The following is a 19,298-nucleotide window of genomic DNA, read 5'->3' on the forward strand; positions in this document are numbered from 1 at the left end:
CTTAGCTGGCTGCAATTGAGCAGTTTGCCTAAAAATGCAACACGTAGCTAATAATTGTAGTTATGATGCCCCCATGGCATGGCAGAAATCAAATCTATTTAACAGTTTATGAGGGTGGAACACATGTTCAGAAACATGGCACTCACATTTCTTGCCTTCTCAAGGTACATTTTATATCTTTCCTCCATTGCTTTCATATCCTCATCTTTTTTTCGCAAAGCTGCTTCCAGCTCTCCAATCTTCTGGGCTATTTACAGAAATTATCAAAGACATAAAAAATAAAAATAGACACAGGACCTTCAAGACTTTTTGATTTAACACGCACAGGAAAATAAGCTTTTTAGGTAGTACTCAACTTCCTAAGTTCTTACTTTTGTTTCAGTTGTACCTTAAGGTCCCACCTTTCCCTGAATTCCCAGTTTGCAGAGTATTGTTTGGTAACTCCAAGCCCCCATGAACTCCCTGCCTACCACCCTGTGCAAAAAATCCTCCCCTCCACCCTAATTTCAAGTGTCAAGCTAATCTGTGGCAGAAAGCCTTGTCCAGGCAAGCAGAGGCTACGAAAATAATTTTTTAAAAAAATGAACATAGCCCCATAAAAAACCCAAAACATCTCCCCTCCCCATCCCACCCATCCCCCCCAAAAAACCCAACCAACCAACCGAAAAAAAAAACCAAAAACCCAGACAAACCAACTTACGGTTCTGACTAACATCAGGCTGGAGTTCTGCAAGATCAGCCTCTTTCTTCTGTAACTCATCATGAACTTCATTCAGCTTTTCCCTAAGAATGCAAGGCTGGGCTAAGGATTAAACTCACAAATAATTCCATGCATACTATCAAGAGCTGAAATTTGATAGTGGAAGTCTTTAAGCACCTGTTTTAAACTCTGGCAATTCTTTTGAGTTTAAATCAAAATTTTAGTGTGTATTTTTGAAGAACAATAAAAGATGTGACTTCTGAATGGAGCCTCATTTCAGCTAAAACCAGAAAGAAAAAAGAAATTGAACAGAAAACCCTTTCAGCATCTCCTTAGCAGAAACTACATCTGGTGAAAGGATGGAAGCATTTCCGAAGAATTAAATGTTTTGAGTTCAGTAAAAGTGATGGTTTTAGCAGTCTGCTGTAGAAACAGAACAGTTAAAATGCTTCTGGTGATAAAGGAAAAGTGGATACAAGCATTACAAGTTCATCATGATCAGTGTAGACAAAACTAGAATGTTAATATTTAGCTCACTCTGTGCATGATTCTCAAATCAGTGGCTTAGAAAACCAAGACATCTCCAACAAAGAGTGAGAGTTTCTGTGCTACAGCACTCAAATGATTTAGCATAATCAGCTGTTGGGGATGCATGTGCCTTACTTACATATGTGCTGCCAACTTCTGCTTCAGGTTGCTAGACTATAAAAGGAAAGAGTTAAAATTTAGTTATATTTCAGTCTTTCATGCCAGGAAAGGTTGAAGTGCTCTTGCAAAGCAGCCAACAATAGTTAGCACACCTAAATAAGTCAAAACAAATCCTAAGAAAGCTGCATTTTTTCATACATTTCTGTAACTGCATTCGTATTTTTAATACCAACTCCAGCATCTTTTTTCTTTTGAGCTCTCACTATAGCACCATTTAATGATAAAACTAGAGACTTTTAAAAGTAAAGGAGAAGGTATAAATAAGTTACAGTTCCTTAAAGAAGGCCAGGGGAAGGGATGACAGAAAACATGAGTTTTTCAATTGAAATGCAGTTGGTGCAGGGCTGTGTGGATTCTCATACTATAGAAACTTCACTGATCTGCTCTGAATGCCCTGGCATATCTAAATAAACAGCTTGATATTCCACTGAAGGATTTTAAACAAAACTGGCAAAATGTTTTCAAGGTTAAGTCTGAACTTTCACTTACTCCTTCAGTCTTGGATCCCTGCTCCTGTAAAGTTTTCTGCAGATCTTCAATCTGCTGCTGTAACTCCCCAATACGTTCCTCATTTAGCCTTTTAAGAAAAGACAGTTATTATCCATCTAAATAGATCACATTTCTGTTTCATGTCTGGGTTATAATTTTCTAGAGGAGCCAGCAGGACTTAAGCCACAAAGAAGTTCCAGATACTTTTAGTCTGACTTGAACTTCTGCTGAAACAAACATATGGCAGCTTTATTAAACTGTGTTATAATGCAAGACCTAGAATAATTTTAAGTATTCTCAATATTTAACTACCTAATATTCTCATATCCTAGTAAACCACTTTTAGCATTCATTAAATGATAAAATCAGACCACATCCCAGTGTTACAACATGAAGTTCTAGAGTTTACATCCACTGAGTCTGCCAAGAGTCACTCAGGACCAAGAGCATCCAATAGCAACACTTTCCTCACAATATGCTACACACAGATCTACCACATTCTTCAACATGACTTTAAGGCACTTTCCTTCTTGTTTGCTTCATAGCCCTTTGTTAATGATCACAGTGGTGAAAGAAAAAAGATAATGGGCTTCTTGCACAGTGCCACATAAGGATGCAAGTCATAAGGGTGCTCTGAAGGCACAGAAATCACTTTTTGCTGTACTTTAAGATGCTGCTTCAGCCATTACCATTACCTTTTCTCAGTTTCTAGTTCATTCACTGCCCGATGCTTTTGCTCCAGCTGTTCCTGGAGGTTTGCAATCCGTTCATTTTCTGATCCCTCCTGTTGTAACAGAAGCATCTTATTCTCATGCTGCAGCCGGATAAACATTTCTCTAAAGGAAAAACAACAACAAAGTCACAGTTAATTAAGAAAAAGGGGACTAAGAGCAGGCATCAGTATTTCTGTTCACTCCCCCAACCTTAAATGAGCAAAACAAGTTCTGCTTAAGGAGACAGTTCAGAGTAACAATGTGATTTTTTATTAAAAAGTAACTTAGAATTTTTAAACAGCACAAGGTTTTTGAAATAAGTCATTCTAAATGCTGATTGCATTGTGCCTTTATGTTTACACTGGCAGACTTCATTAGTAACATCAGCTGCTTTTAGCTGCTTGGTTTGGGTTTGTTTTTTTTTTTCTTTCTGTATATTATTTACTTATTCTGCCAGTGGCAAGGCAAAGAATTGTTTTGCTCCTTGAAGAGGGTGTTTCAAGCCAAACTTTACATACAGCAATCTGGTTTGCTTTTAAAAGGAATGGAAAGTAATTATACTATGGGGAAATAATTACTAACAACTACATGAGAGGCCAGACAAGCATCATGGAAGTAAAGCAAGTGGGATACAGTGTCACGCTGCCAGTAACACTGAGCTTTCACAGGGACAATATTCTGCCACCCCCAATGAAAATCCCAGAACAACCTCAAACTTGTCCTACCTGTATTCCACTGGCAGAATTTCAGCAGCAAGATTCTCATGGCTTTTATCACGAGATGCACCTGAAATTGCACGGGGTGCTAAATTTAATCAACTTAAAGGATAAGTAATAAACACACAAGAGCCTCTGAAGAGACAGCAATACCTGTTTGGCTCAGGTGATCCTGCTGCATCTGTGAATACCGGAGCTCTTCATTTGTCTCTTTTAATGCATCACACTGAACTATCAGTCTCTAAGGAGATATATTTGAAGTGGAGTTAATTCCTTCTGCACCACTTTAGGACTTAAAAATAGTAATGAGAAATAATACTGCCACACATACACATTTTAAGACATATTTTATGATTTATATGTGTATACATATACACATATATATATACACATAAGCTACTAAACTTCATTTTTATGGTAGCACTCCTTCTGGGAAGGTTTTTCTCAAGTAGAGCATTCTGAAGACATTTATTAGGTCTTCAAATAAATTTTTGTTCAAAAGTCTTACCTCTTTTTCTTTGATTAAAGCCTCATGTTTTTCTTCAAGACGCTTCATTTCAAATGCAAGCTTATCAGCTCTCTTGGATTCTTCAGACAGTTTGTTATGAAGCTCCTGGACCTATTTAGGAAATTACTACATTCAGCCCATGAATGTTGCATGATGTAACCTATAAAAGCTACGTTAAAACCCTCACTTCTGCCCTGTTCAAGCTTGGGGGATGGAAGATGGGATGGCAGCATGGTTGGGGTTTTTTTAGGTTTTAATTTTTGGTTTGCCTTTCTTTTTTTTTTAAATGTTTACCTCTTGCATGTCCTAATTACTGCAGAAATAAGTGAAACTGAAATAAAACTTTGTCAGTTTAAAATTTACTGCTGTGAAGAAAGTTAAGACTATTACACACAAGTGATCTTACTAATAGCTGAACTATCTCTCCCAGGCACACAAATTACCTCACTTAAAGAAGACAAGCCTGCAAACAGGGACAGCCAATCATTTGAGAGAGCAACTACACCTCAGCTTGACAGTTTAATTAACAGGAAAAACAGAAAGCAGAGCATGAAAAAGAGTTTTCGTGAATAAGGTTAACACAGGTGAAGTTCACAGGCTGTTAAATTAAGCTGTTCACTTTCTTTCGTTGAAACATAATTAATTTTATTTAGGTGTTATCTAAGGAAAAAGCACCATCTGAAGTCTAGGTGCAGCCTTGCCTGTTTTTTGTAGGTTTCTAGCTGGGCACGTGCTGCATTGGCTTTCTTCAGTTCATCTTCCAGACTGACTGTGTTGTGCATGTACATCATGTTGGTTTCCTGCAGGGATTTCACCTGCCTGCGGAAGTCATTCAGGTCCTGCAGCTTCTTCCGATAGACTTCCACAGTGGATTCCAGCTTACTGGCCTTGTCTGCAGTGGCCCTTAAAGTACAAAGAGGAATTAGGAGAGCCTCTTTTCCCAAAAGATTATAAAAAAAAAGTCAACTTCTGCTTTTGTTCACATTCAACCTATTTTCAAAGGGAGATGCAACAGCCTAACAGGAGAGTTACATCCTACATTTTCTTTTTAATTGTATAATCAGTGCAAACTTGCATTAAGCACAGATTGCTTCTGAAACCCCCTGTGGTAATGTCAGGTAAATGGGAGGAAGGCTGACATTTGATTGCCAGAAATACAAGCAAAGGTGAGCAGGTCAAATATCTCTAGGGAATTCTCTAGGGAACAGTGTAAGTGCACCAACAACATCCTGTCCTAGAGAGTCACCTGACAGCACTTGTACCTGGTGAGGAACAACAGGCAGATGGGTGTGTGTAACCCCACCTCATTTGTGGGGTTATACACAATTAGAATGTAATTGCACTATGATCATGATCATTAGCAGATGGGATCAAGAATGACCACCTGATCAGCAACAAAGATCTATGTGGTAAGAAAATATTTGGATCATAAATACATCATGTTAATACCTTGGTTTAATATCTGCCATCTCATACCACTAGAAGCTAATCCAAGAAAATTATGGAAGAAAATCTATAGTTAAGGTTTATTTCAGATGCTATTTAAGAACCATTATAAGTGAAACACCTGAACCACTTTTCTTTCCATGTTTTATTCATGTTATTTTATTAATAGCAGATCTTCTTTTGCAACATGACTTGCTTTGAATATTTCTTGGGTGGTCTGGTATTTAGTTTAGTTTACACCAACCAGAATTTTGTTCTCATCAAGGTTATTGTGTATTCCATCTTTATTATGTTGATCGTGTCACTAATCTAAATCTCCCCTACAATGCTGACATCAAAAGTTATATTCAAGTTCTAGCTGCCTTTATGCTTTTCTACATCAGAAAATGCAGCCTCTTTCCAACACAACTTCATAACAATGCACACAGTCCCCCATAAAAATCTCATCCTTCTTGCAGAACTTCACCTTCCATCCCACTGAAGAAGAAAAATTACTGCATTTGTTAATCCACAGAAAGATTCCATGCTGCTATTCTTATGCAAACAATAGAGGACAAACCTAAAAGCTTGCACTCCATCTCCCCTTTGTCAATGGGCCCTTTTTCCCAACACTTATTCTAGATTTCCTTGAGATAAGATCCACCTGCAGACTTAATGCCTAAAAAAATTCCTGTTAAGTACAAAGCCTTGGATTTAGTAATTAAATCTTCCTAATGTGTGTGTGGAGCTACCTCTATTACATACCTAAGAATATCATTTTCATCTTTCAAGGCTCTAGATTCTTCTGCCAGAGAGGTTAGTTCATTGTTTCTGTGTTGGAGCTCAATCAATTGTTTTTCCAGGTCTTCACAATGGACACGATAATCATCTTTTGCAGCTTCAAGCCTACCAGATCAATACCAGGAATTCTGTTAAGAACTCATTCCTATTAAATATTTTTAATTTAATGCTAGAATTATAACTAAATAAGACAAAGGAAAGCTATTTAAGTAACCAGAAAAATGGTACTGTAGGCATGGAACATGTCACTGTCTACCTATCAAATCACAATGGATTCTACACTGCAAATTTACCAGATTGGTACCAACGGGTCAAGTGAAAAGTGAGTTTTTCCCCCATAGAGATCACAGGGGAAAAGACTTATAAAAGAAACCAGTACAGGAACAAGATATGGTGGATTTTGGGAGGAATATTATTGGGGTTTTGTTTTGATTTTTTCACATATGAATCACTTTGATGTTCATATCCTGCTTTCCATCACTTTTATATCTGTCAAAAAGTATAGCAATAATAAAGCAGTATTTTCTGCAACAGGTAACAATTTCTTTTTCTTTTTAAAGGTGAGGTCTGTCTTTTAAAACACATTTATACAGTTCTAAAAAGCTTTTATAGAAAAAAAAAATGGGATGGAAAATCCTGCAAGAGTGCCAGAAGTTCTCAGGATGTTTTTGAGATACACACAAGGGATTTTTGAGAGAAATAATTTCATACCTGAAGTTTTCTTCCTGCAGTTGTTCCAGCTGCAGCTGTGCATGAAAATACTTTTTGGCAACCACAGTATTTGGATCATCAAGAGAGTCATCTAATTGCTCTAACCTGTCATTCATAATCTCATTTTCTGACATCAGGCTGTTTTTTTCATCCTGAAGGGCAGCCACCTAGTTTAGATAAAACAGCATCAACACTGTAAGACCTGTCCAGCTGGAAAGAACTAAAGCAAGACAATAATACATCACCAAATTAGTTTATGGAAAAGGTTGAGCATTTAGGAATTTTAGAATGTAATTTACATATAGCATACTTGAGCATACAGATGCTTTAGTGTATGACAGTTATGAAGCACTAAAGGAAAAATCCCTCTAAAAAAAAGACAAATTTTCATAGCTGAAACCATGGTAAAGACAGACAACGCGGTATGGAGAGAAACTCGGATTAAAAAGGATACCATGGACGCCGTACAGAGAAACAACAACCAAAAACAACTCTGAAGGACTGGTGTAAAGATACTCTCCATCTTGCTTGTGCTTCACACTAAAAAGCAGGATGGCACTGGCCAGCACACCCACACAGTCCTGCCGTGCGCTCAGCAGTGAACGGTTGCGCAAGAAGCGGTTTCAGGCGCCAGAAGCCGGTAAGCACAGACACAAAAGAAAAACACCTGGACAGCTGCAGAGAGAGCATGCATTTCTTTTCTTTTCTTTGCAACAATCAAACAAGTTTGGTATTGAAAGTGTTCACAGCTAAGCAAATGAGAATACAACACTTCATCGAAACAGTAAGTATATTAACAGCCATAACATGAGGAAAGATTAAGAGGATAGAACCTTTAAAGTTTTTCTAGTGAAAGCTGTTGTGTTAATTTTAACATCCTGTCAAACATAAGAGCATGTAGCATGTGTTAGTTAACTGGCATTTAAACAGGGACAATATGCTTTTTGGGTTATGTTTTCCTGAATCATAAAGAAAACCTACCTTTCTTATACTCTTGGAAAATATCAAGGAAGATTGAGACCTTACAAGTGAATTTATTAAGAATTAGTTTAAATGAGAAGCGTCAGTCAATATTATGGCTTCAAATAAATAAAATAAAACACATCAAGGTGACATCATCAGATTAAACATCAGATACAACCTAGAGTATGTAATATTAAGAAACAGTTTGTTTGCAATCATAATTTACGTTTGCAATCATAATTTACAAGTCTATCAGTCAAACGGATGTAAGAAACAAAACAGTAATTAATCTACTGCTTCATTAGGTGCTGGCTTTCTAAGGTTCACTGCTTTTTAATACCAGATGTCACTTCAATATCCACATGCACACAAACGACCTGTGAGAGCCTATCTAAGCTTTGCTCAGCACTCCCTGTCCAAGGTTCAGCCACTCCTTAAACAGACACAACAGTCATGCTGTTAGAATCACGTTCACAGAAAACCCATCTCAGCCTTAACAAAAAACCCCAAAGCTACCACACAACTCAGAGCACATTTTACATCTTCCCTCAGTTCCTGAGACCTTGCTCTTGTGCTTTTCTATTATTTCCATGTAACAGAAGTGGTCTCAAAGTCACCACAAATTAGGAAGAGATGTTTAAAAACCACACCACAGTATTAAAGAGCTATGGTGTGATTAACTCATCTCTTTATACTCAGGAGTACCTTTACCTCCAACACCTTCCATGCTTTCATCTGACACTCACTATGCTATGGGCACCTGCTCTGTGTCACCCATCATTAATTAATTAGGAAATGTCAGAAGTTTGTGTTCCTATTTACTGTTACGAAATCCTGTCTCCTTTTTGCAAACAGTGACTTAATTAACTTCTATATCCATTAGAAAAAGGTAGTCCTATTATCAGTGTGGTTTGAAAAAAACAGCAAGAATCTCATAGTTCCCACTATTTTTATTTCCTGAAACATTTTCCATGTTGCAACTGCATACAAGGAACCAAGAAATTTTAGATAAATTTCAAATTTTAGTCTTTCTGCAACTCCTGTTGAAAACAGGATCATTTTCCTATGATAAGATCCAATGACTGATTATTACATGAGCTGGATTTTTTTGAAACAGTTCCAGAGAGGAGAGGAAACAGTGACTGAAAATGAAAAGGGCAATTTTTAAAGCCATAACAACATCATTTGATTCTCCCTGCTGCTAAGGGTAAACACAAAGCTGCAGACCAAACAACCTTGGAGCTCACAGTTGACACAGGACCTCAGTTTACACTTCTATCAGAAAACAATTTCCAGTAATTGCATTTTGCAGTACAGAACAATTGCCTTTTCCCCACAAACAGCTACCAATTCTCATGCAAACTTAAATAAATACAAAACTCACTTTGCCCTTCAGAATTTCTGCATCTTAATAGCAGCAAGAAGTAGCAAGTAGCAAGAAGAAACTGAAGAAATGACTTGCTTTGCTTCTTACCTGTAAATCTAGCTCTTGACATCTTTGTGCCAACTCTTCTTTTTCTGATAGTGCTTCCTCAAGATCTTCCAAAGCTTTTTTAAGCTTTTAAAAAATAAGATATAGTCAATCATTCTTGTCCACATCCAAAATACTCACAGTTCTAGCTTCCAAAATGTCTCAGTTCACCTGCATTTTAAATGCCTACCACACCTAGTAAGTGAATTATTGAAACTCACACTAACACCCAGATTCAACACAATTTAAGCCAAATGCCTAACAAAACCAAACACAGAAACATTCATACAGTCACAATTACAAAATCCCTGCCTTTTAAATCAAATGCCCTTCATCTCAGAATAGAAATAATGATGCTCCTTTAGTTGCAGGTACTTTTAAAGACAACTTCATCTCATGTACAACATCTTGCAGTGTTCAGGTTATCTGAAATTTTCATGATCCCTAAAAATAACCTGAAGTGTTTATCCTGACATGGCTGAGCCTTCATGTACCCCTAGCTCTTCTTGCAATGCAGATTTGCCCTGGTCAGCTTTACCCTATCCAGAAAGATGGCACAGTCACTGCATTATTTTTTAAAAAAAATAAAGCTACAAAATAGCAGATAACTTTTCACTTAATTAGCACTGAAAACCACCATTAATTTATTGCATATTCTCTGCCTACATTAGTATCTTGCTTTGCACTTTGTGGACCAGTATGGTTTAATCAGAGCAGCTCAGTGGAAAACACACCAAGCAGTTTGTGAATAGAGAAGACAAAAGCCAAAATTTATTGTTGAGATATTTTTTTAAATGTTAGTGCTGGGGAGGAAGAGCAGCCCTCCTCTTCATTTAAGGGATGAATACCAATACAATTCAAAACTAACTTACTGTTCAGACCTGAGCTACAAGAGCCACAACTCTCAGGCAGTTACCTGCTGTTCCACATCACTTGGGGCATCACTCGTAGAAGGTCCTGCTACTTCCTTGCTCATGAGCTACAGAAAGAGGCCAAAGAAAGAGAAGGTTAAATGGGAGGTTAAATATCTCTAAATCCACTGTCTACCAAGGACCAACTGCATTTTCCACCATGTCCTTGCATCCCCTCAATATAGCAAAACAGATTAATAATTGTACAAAAAAAAAACCAAAAACAAAACCACTTCATGGTTGATAAAGGATTTTAACAAATCTAGAATGAGATGAGCTTTTTCCTTCCCCAGATTAACCAAGTTAGCAGTACTATCTTATTGGATGATCTCTTGAAGTTACTGCTAAATTTTAAAGCCTACAACCAGATTCAATGTTACCTGGATGAGGGCACAACTACACATTACATTTTCTTCAATGAGGTCAGCACTTAGATTTTGCCTCCCTCCACACTCTGCTTGCACAGTCCTGAAGCTCACAGATGTGACTTAGAGTTGTGTTGTGAGCTGCATCACTAAGATGAACCAATTAAAAACAAATTAACATCACAGGGATGAGAACACCACAAGAACAGAAGAGATGCAGCTGGGAGTTTGTAAACCAGATACGGAATGGTCTGTTAGAACAATGCAGCCTGACACAGTTACAATCAGCTTAACTTTGGGTACAGGACTACAGCACTGAGACAGAAATTTCAGAAACTGACTCCAGAATAATCAGCAGCTGGCACTTAGATACATTTCTTGTGTGAAACAGCAAATCTCACACATTTACTGTCTCCCAAGGCTGTGTGTTGTGGCACACAAGACTAAAATCAGAACATACTGGTTGGGATCTGGGGAGCCCCTAGGTCTTGGATCTTCCCAGGTAATTTAGGGAAGTACTTAGACTCTCCCAAGCTCTTAGCTTGGGTGAAAGAATTGGCAAAGATCAACAAATGGATATGTGACATAGCATTAGGCTATGAATTATTATTACCTCTTGAATGGCAGTCATGACAACATGCTGAACAGACTCTTCAAGGGTCATGATATTCTGGATGTGCTCTGTGGAAAAGAATTTGCAGTGACTGATGAGAAGGTTGATATTAATGGCTTGTGGAACGTGGCTGTTTGAAGAAAGGTCCAAAAGGAACTCCTCTCTGTAAAGTTCTTCAAAACAAGTAGCACTCTTTTTATACAGAACACTACCTTGAACCAACAGTATCATCCAGTAATATGATAGGTAAGTATAGGAGATTATAATCTAAGTGAACAAAGTTATACATAGTATAACAGAGCAAGAAAAATTTAAGACATTTGCATTTTCATCTATGCATCTATGTATTTATTTACATAAACTTTTTCAAAGAGTCAACAAGCTTGCAATTGAATTTTTAAATAAAAAGAGTTGGTAGCCTTGTCATTCCCCATGCAGCCTGACATCTTACATCCCAAACACTCCTTGATGCAGCCACTCCAGACTACCAAGGGATCACACATACTCTGCTAACAGATCAGTGCTGAGGATTCCTCAGCCATGTAACCACTGGCCATTAGCTCTGCTAAAGGGGAGAGAAAACTCAACAAATTCAGTCTTCACCTCAGCAGATAAACAAAAGGCAGTTTCTAATACAAGTTTTTTTATTTAATTTGATTGATTTGCATTTGAATAGTAAGTTTAGATCTTCACACATATTTTAACAAGCATGACTAACCCACATATGATTCAGACTATTTTTTTAAACCTGCTGTGACAAAAGTTTAAGATTAATTTACAGAAGTATTCTGTAGATTTTCTACTGTAAGCAAAATCTAGTTTCAGAACACATCCACGTATTAGCAACATGTAATAAAGTTTCTACATCTCTTCCACCTTAACAGTCACCTGAATCAGTTTGCTGTTTGGTGAACAGATCAGGGTAGTGCTTACCTTGTTTCCTTTCACAGTTGACTGCACAGCCTAAAATCAGCTGCAGAAGCCTGCCCAGCTCAGTGGGATCCGAGTTCTCAGAGATCCGGTTTAAGTCTGGAACAAGTTCTTCTGAAATCTGCTGACCCAAGAACTGGCAAAAAAAAAAAAAAATTAAAAATTGAGAGGAATGGACTCTCACTTTCCAACTTGAAAAGCTGGTATCGTGTGAGAAACCTGGACTCAGTACACCATCCAGAGAAAATGGTCTATTAATAAGTTTGTTACCATAAAATGTATGGAAAGATTTCCAACAGGGAAATACACACTAAAAATACTGGCTCATGACACAGTACATAGCAGTATCAGATTAGGAAAGCTGAATAAAGCAGATATTCTTAACTCATTTGTTAGAGGGCTTCATACACAAACCTTGGACATCACACACTGTGCCTCTTTTGGGCCAGCAAAATGTTCCAAACATCAGTCTCCATCCCTCAGTGTGGATGTGTTTGGGGGAAGGGGTACTCAATCCCCCTGCCAGCAAATGACCTTCACTTGGCACCTCAGATTTGTCTCTGAATAGGCCTAAATTGGATCTAAAGTAAATTAAAATATATACACAAAACACCAAGCAATTATTTAGTGCAGTGAAGTTATGCACTTTTAGTAAGAGTTCTATAAAAATTGTTTTGGCAAAACCACAAGTTTTGAAAGTCTGATAAATGGGAGTTTAGCTAACTGACCACTTATACAAGAAAAAGTGACAGTATTAAATTAAAACTTCTTGGGCTAGACTTCAAATACGAATTAATTTATTCTACCAATGTAATAATAATTAAAAAAAGATGAAAAACTCTTCCCAATACAGTTGCACACTGATCTTTCAAAAAGTTAAAATGTAACAATTGTTATGTTTAATGATTAGATCAACAAAACAACTGCTGCTTTTTCCATACCTCATGATAGTAGTTCATAATTCCTTGCAGTATCTTCTTCAGATTACTGGACTAATTGTTGTACATGAAAGATAAGGTAAAATTAAAATTCTTAATTTTGCTGAAATTAAATAATAATTTATAATAAAATATTTACATAGCAACTCTATGAGAGGAACCTGCATTGACAGGGGAAATATCCTAAGAGAAGATCCCCATGCAACAACTGCAAGGCTCTTAAACTATCAACAGACAGTTCAAGTTCATTTAAAACAACCTAAAACAGCTGGATCTTAAAACTGTAGTTTTTTATTGCTAGATATGCTTAGGACAGACACAATATCCCCAAACCCCCCCAAACTTTCATTAACCTCATGAATACCTTTATTCTCCAGTTGTCACCAACATCATCTTTAATGCGATTTAACCAAGATGCATCAAACCAAGCACCATCTCTGAAACAAAATTAAATTATTAAACATCAATAAGCACACACAGAAATAAATAAGATTCCAGATTCACAGCATTAAAACATCAGTTGCTTGACCACAGTGCCTAAGAAGCATGAATTGCTGCAGCTTGCAAGACAGGCCAATGTCACAGGAGATTTTCATCCAAATGGCTCAGTTAGCACAGCCCTGTCCAGGGTGAATTTCTGTGCAAGCTTGAGCAAGCTACAGCCAGGAACACGAGGATGTGAAGGCCTCTGTCATGCTGAATTTTTATACCTGACAAAGTGATCATAATGATGGAAAGAAACATCATCTTTGGTGTCAACTTACATTTGGTGCAGTACCTGGGCCATGGCCACCCCATTAGTCAAGTCCTGAACATCTCTGCAAGGTGCAGCGGTGTGGAACGTCTGCAACTACAAGAGGGAAAAAATTTGTTTCCCACTCAGCACTCAGTCCCACTGTTTGCCTTTCCCTCTTTTAGGCACAAGCATTTAACAAGATGTCTTTCTAGTTAAGGCAGCTGAAATCTTTTTTGAACTGTTTAGTTTTTAAGCCAACCCAATTACCTCAACACTTGCTGGCTTTTGGTTATGATGAGTGGCTTAAAAAGTTAGCACTGCCATGCTTTGCTTTTTTAAACTAGTCCTATGTAAACCAGATCACAGAATACTGACTTGGAGAACTGGAATATATATCCACCCTCAAATTATGTGGAAGTGCTTAGTTCTGGACACATAACTACCTGAACAAAAAATGGCATCAGAAGAAAGGATAGAAGTTGAGGGGGAAAAAAAAAGGAAAAACTTTACTGCAGACATCTAGAAGTCATGACACTGACAGAGATCTGTCCACCTGGGAGAGGGCATTCCTAAACATCCTCTGAAATGTTCTTCAGGTCACTGGTGAATGACCTTGTCCAAGAAGATCTATTTCCCAAAAATGCTGACAAGAGTGGTGGAAAAATCCCAGTTTCCAGCTGTGAGAATCTGAGGCAGTTGTTGTCCATTATATTATTTATAAAGAGTGACAGTATACTCTGAATATTTGCTTGCTTCAACATGAGTCTGGTTGAGCCAAAGTGAGAAAAATATACACAGCAAGGGATTGGTGGTTTTGGGGGGTTTTTTTTGTTTTGCTTTTCAATTAAAAAGGTATTTTTAAAACCCTGTATTACAGCAAGTGAGAAGTCAGTAATCCCTGGTAGGTTACATAAGAGACTGAGCAGAGGGCAGAAGCTGAAGCAGCTGTGATTGACAGCTGGCCTGGCCTCTAATGCTCCAGCAGCCCTAACGCCAGCACAAGATCAGGCACAAGCTGAGCCCAGAGTGAACACGCCAGAATTCAGAGGTTTCTGGCACAAGAGTGTGATGCTGCCATTTGGATATAGCCCCTCCTGAAGCAGAGACATTGCTAAGTACAGCTACTACCATTTTCACCAAGCCTGTGACAGCAGGTAAAACAAGCCTCAGAAAACCCTGTGACACTCAACACTGCTTTATGTGTGCCAGGATCTCCCAGAGGAGGAACAGCTCATTAAAATTAAGCAAAAAGCAGGACACAGAGTCTTAGTTTCTCCATATAATTTTAAAGTTACATAAACTCCGAGAAAGAATTTGAGAGTTAGAAATATTAATTACTGGTTGTCCAAACTCCATGCCTGCTCAATTAATTCCTCAAAACAGATTTCTACTATAATTGCATAACTGATGAAAGCAGGAGGTGTGGGGAGGAGGTTGCTGTTTGTGTTACCTACTAGAAATCAACCTGTCCAACCCTTGGGAAGGTATGGCCTCAATTTCATCCCGACAACATAGGGCTCCATTTTATACCCAGATTACCCACACTAGGGACAGAAGTTTTATAAAGCTAAAAAAAAAGATTTTAAAGTAACAATAAACATTCCAATTCTTAATCCCATAATATTAATAGAATACCCCAGCCAGTGGGCAGAGTTAACATTGCCAAAGCTGCCAGTGCCCAACAGGGATACATCCATTGTGGGAAAAGCTTTCTGTTCAAGGTGTCACCACACACCTGCTCCCTGGTTTGGGGACAGAGAAGCAGCCTCAGAGCAGAACAGCACCAAAAGACATTCAAGAAACCTCTGCTTTACTACAGTAAAGAAAATACCTATTGTAACGGCACCTCAACTCAGAAGATACTACTGCTTTGCTAGGCCTACTGCTGCTACTCTTACTGCTCCACTCCTCCCAGAGGTGGAAAATACTAAGGTTCATTTCATGTGTGCTAATTACAATTAGTCTTTCTGACTTAGAAAATTGTTTTTGCAACAGATATGAGTTCAATCCTAAGAGACATTATTGACATCAGCGTTCCTTGGAAACTCATTTTCATTTTCCCTATATTTTACCTCCATTATGATTTTCCTGTAACATCCTCAAAACCTGAAATTCAGTGGCACCTGGGTTGCAGAACCAGTAGTTAACATTGTTGTTTATATTTTCTTTCTTCTATGGACAATGTACGTTTTCTAATACAGAATTTGCTAAAATAAAAAAAAACAAACCAACAAGATCTGGCAGCAGAACACAGATAATCATGGGCATGTCTTTGCTATATTAATGAGTAAATAAATTGAGGCACCTTTAGAAACACAGCCAGTTAAAGAACTCTTTTCAGACACACAGTGTTTCATTTTCCCCTCCCCAAATATGCTCAGCTTCAGAATATTTTTTTTTTCTCTTATTCCATCTGAAGTTCAAGTTGTAAGGTTGTCCAAAACATAGATTGCTTTCTACTAAGTTGTAAACTACTTCCAGGTAGTAGAGTGTTAAATCTAAAACCATGCTCCTGGCAATGCACCTGCTGAGAGCTGCAAACAAAACCTGAACACACGGGGTTGGTTTTTCATTTATGTCAATGACACTACACAAAGCTCTTTCAGTTTAAGGCAAGTAATAGTTCCATTAGCATTGCCCTGAGATTTATGATGCAATTACAGCCATGCACAATACTAAAAATGTTAATTAGGCTTAAGACATTTCAAGCAGGAATTGTAGAAAGTGTAAAAGAGTTCAGCACTGCCAACAGGATTTTAGAGACAGAGTTCAGGAATGCATTTTCTCAAGTTCCTCCACTGATCTTGCAATTGGGTCACAATTGTTACCTGACTACTGAGAGGAAAATACAAAGTTGGAGAGTCCAAAAAAGAGGAAGAAAAGGATTCATAAATTGAACACCAAAAGAACACCACGGATTGAACACCAACTCCAGAGAAGTAAGCATAAGACAACTGAAGTTATAAAGAGCAACAAAATGTAGGGATCATACAAGGTCACTAGAAAAAAAACTAAGGGAAGAAAGAAGGAGATGATTGGTTTTCAGTAATTTATTACAGACTTTAACTCATTAAAACTTCTCTACTGTCAGGTAGAATGTCAAAGGCACACCCACACTGGTAGCTGTTGCTGTCATTTTTGCCAGCTTCATTCCTGTATCTTCACAATGCTTCTAAAACACTCCTTTCTTTCTCTGATTTACACTTCCCATAGGCAAAACACCTGCAATTTCTAGACAAACACTTCTAACCAGGTAACTGTGACCTCCCTGCCAAGATTTCATGCAAGACTTCACTTTAGAGGAGCTCACTCTCACCAGAATATTTTATTTGCAAGATCAGACTTAACAGACAAGGAAGCAGAAGGAACAGGGAGAGAACAAGGGATAAAAAGAAAGCAAGCTTGATTGATGAACTAAACAAATACCTGCTTCTTGGATGAGAAATACCATACATTTAGGTGTGCTGCAACTGCCTGTAATTAATGCATTACCAACTGAAAGCTGGGATGAAATGTTCTGAGGTTTCTGCTCCAGCCAACTCAATTCAAATTCTATGTGTTATTATTGCTAATTACTGAGCAGTTTCCATATTGAAGCCACTTCTGGAGAACCACTACCTGGGCCTATTAGGCTATTCAAAAGACTGCATCTACACTTCAAGGGCTGTCTGCAAGAACATTTTATTGGTTGTAAAAACACTTATTCCTCACCCGTGCCTCATCACCGCAGCCAGCCCTGAATCCCAACCTCCAGACTCTGCCTCTCAGGCAGCTCCCTCGCCTCTCACAGCACCTGACAGGAGGCCCTGACAGGGCCGCTCACCCCCCCAGCACGGAGGGACTAAGGGAACAGGCCCCAGGGACGAAGGGGACAGGAGAGGCCCGATCCGGCCTTGTCCCGCCGAGCTGAGGGAGCCCAAGGCCGCGGCCGCCTTTCCCCCCCTGCCCGTGGCCATCGCCCCCGTCACCACGGCAACGGCGCGAGGATAACAGGTGCCGTGGCGCAGCCTCCCCCCGCCTCAGCCCCGGGGCTCTGACAGGAACCCCCCCCCCCCCAGCCCCGGGGGAGGCCGCTCCTCCTCCTCCTCCTCAGAACCTCTCGGCGACACCGAGGACAGGGAGGGAGAGCAGGTAAGTGCGGGGGAGGGGGAGTGGGCACCACCACCCCCTCACCCACCTCCCCGCCGCCGCACTCACCCAGAGGATGAGGCTGTCACACAGCAGGGGATCCGCCGGCTTCGCCTCCATGGCGGCCTCTCCTCTCCTCCTCTCCGTTCCCCACCGCCCCCGCTCCGGGCGGCTGCGTAACCACCGCGCGCGCTTACGCCCGCACCACGCGCGCCTGACGTGACCGAACGGCGCACACCCACCCCGCGCGCGCCCCCACCTCCGCGCGAGCGGGGGGGAGTGGGTGTGTCAGGGACTCACACGTCAGCGCCCGCCCGTGCCTTCAAAGGGCTGGAGTGACAGCCGGAGCGGCCAATCACAGCGAGGGGGTGTAGCTGCTCCCGCCAATCACGGGAAGCGCTCCTCGTTGGGGGCGGAGCTGAGCGCTCTCTCCTCAGGGGACGGAGCGCGGCCCCCGGGAGGGGTGTGGGGGAGGCGGTAGCGTGTCACACACCCCTGCGGCCACGCGTGGGCCGAGGAGTCTCCGGGAACCGCCTCTGCCTTCCCTCCGCCGCCAAAACCGCGCAGGAGGCGCCGCTCCGGCCCAACATGGCGGCCGCTGCCTCCGCTCGGCTGTCAGAGCCGCTGCCCTGAGCCAGATGGGCCCTGAAGGTGGAGGGGTGAAGAGCTGCTGGCATGGTTCAGACTTACCCAAGCTGCACAAGGGGTAGGTAGGACAGAGCACCTGTGCCAGCCACAAATGTTGCCATCAGAGCAGCATACAGAATTGCTTAAAAATACCAGTGTTAAATGAGGCCAAAATACCTGTATCTTATTTTGTGGATGCAAAAAACAGAAAGTGCTTAAGAACAATGCTGATGATCGACTGTTCTAACCCTTCTCCAAGAGGTGGGGTGACATTCCCCCTTTCAACAGTGCAGGTTGGAGTGAAGAGGACTACAGCATTTTTCTATCTTTTAAATTAATACTGTCTTTTGTTTTCCTCAGCCTCAGAGGCAGTTGTCACTACTACCCAGAGCCCACCAGACTCCAGTGTCTCATGAGTGGCTGTCCTCACCCTGGCAGTGAGGGAGGTGAAGGAGCCCTGACAGCTCCAGATACACTGCTGAACCCCATCAGGTCTTCCATCCACCTGGCACTGCACAGGAGCAGCCCCATAATGACTGCACAGTATGTCAGCCACCTCCACACACATCCTTTTCATCTTAGGTATTGCACTACATGATACAGAAAATGTAGGAGTACTTTTTTTGCTTCAGAAAAGAAGATTATGCCAAAATTCTTTCCCTTGTTTTCCTCTATTATATTTGTTTCATAGGAAAAACTCACCTTATTTGATCAGATCTAGAGTATGCCTGGTTGAGGATCTTGTTTTCTATAGAATCTCTTTCAGCCTCTTGCATACTTTTCTTCCTGTTTCTACAGGCAATTCATCTTCCCTGGGTTTATACCACAGAATCCAGGGAGCAGCA

At 40.1% G+C, this 19,298-nt stretch overlaps 1 protein-coding gene across 9 annotated transcripts in view; it reads right to left on the reverse strand.

Moving 5' to 3' along the window:
• The window catches only part of HOOK1 (hook microtubule tethering protein 1), a 35,330-nt gene that overhangs the window by 6,079 nt on the left and 9,953 nt on the right, over positions 1-19,298 (reverse strand). For 2 of the 9 annotated variants that reach the window (XM_071750008.1, XM_071750007.1), the window contains 18 exons: positions 13,741-13,812; positions 13,327-13,399; positions 12,966-13,016; positions 12,028-12,160; positions 11,095-11,162; positions 10,122-10,184; positions 9,209-9,292; positions 6,772-6,938; positions 6,025-6,165; positions 4,536-4,737; positions 3,835-3,945; positions 3,480-3,567; positions 3,336-3,396; positions 2,593-2,733; positions 1,898-1,985; positions 1,368-1,402; positions 701-783; positions 147-247 (listed from right to left, as the gene is read on the reverse strand). In XM_071750008.1, coding sequence (XP_071606109.1) covers positions 147-247; positions 701-783; positions 1,368-1,402; positions 1,898-1,985; positions 2,593-2,733; positions 3,336-3,396; positions 3,480-3,567; positions 3,835-3,945; positions 4,536-4,737; positions 6,025-6,165; positions 6,772-6,938; positions 9,209-9,292; positions 10,122-10,184; positions 11,095-11,162; positions 12,028-12,160; positions 12,966-13,016; positions 13,327-13,399; positions 13,741-13,760 — 1,710 coding nt within the window. In that variant the 5' untranslated portion in view covers positions 13,761-13,812. Of the gene's footprint in view, positions 1-146; positions 248-700; positions 784-1,367; positions 1,403-1,897; positions 1,986-2,592; positions 2,734-3,335; positions 3,397-3,479; positions 3,568-3,834; positions 3,946-4,535; positions 4,738-6,024; positions 6,166-6,771; positions 6,939-9,208; positions 9,293-10,121; positions 10,185-11,094; positions 11,163-12,027; positions 12,161-12,965; positions 13,017-13,326; positions 13,400-13,726; positions 13,813-17,895; positions 18,112-19,155; positions 19,297-19,298 lie in introns of those variants that run through there. The other 7 variants (XM_071750006.1, XM_071750002.1, XM_071750004.1 and 4 more) reach the window with 7 other exon arrangements.

Source organism: Heliangelus exortis, chromosome 8 (genome assembly GCF_036169615.1).
Source record: "Heliangelus exortis chromosome 8, bHelExo1.hap1, whole genome shotgun sequence".
In the NCBI taxonomy this organism is placed as follows: domain Eukaryota; kingdom Metazoa; phylum Chordata; class Aves; order Apodiformes; family Trochilidae; genus Heliangelus; species Heliangelus exortis.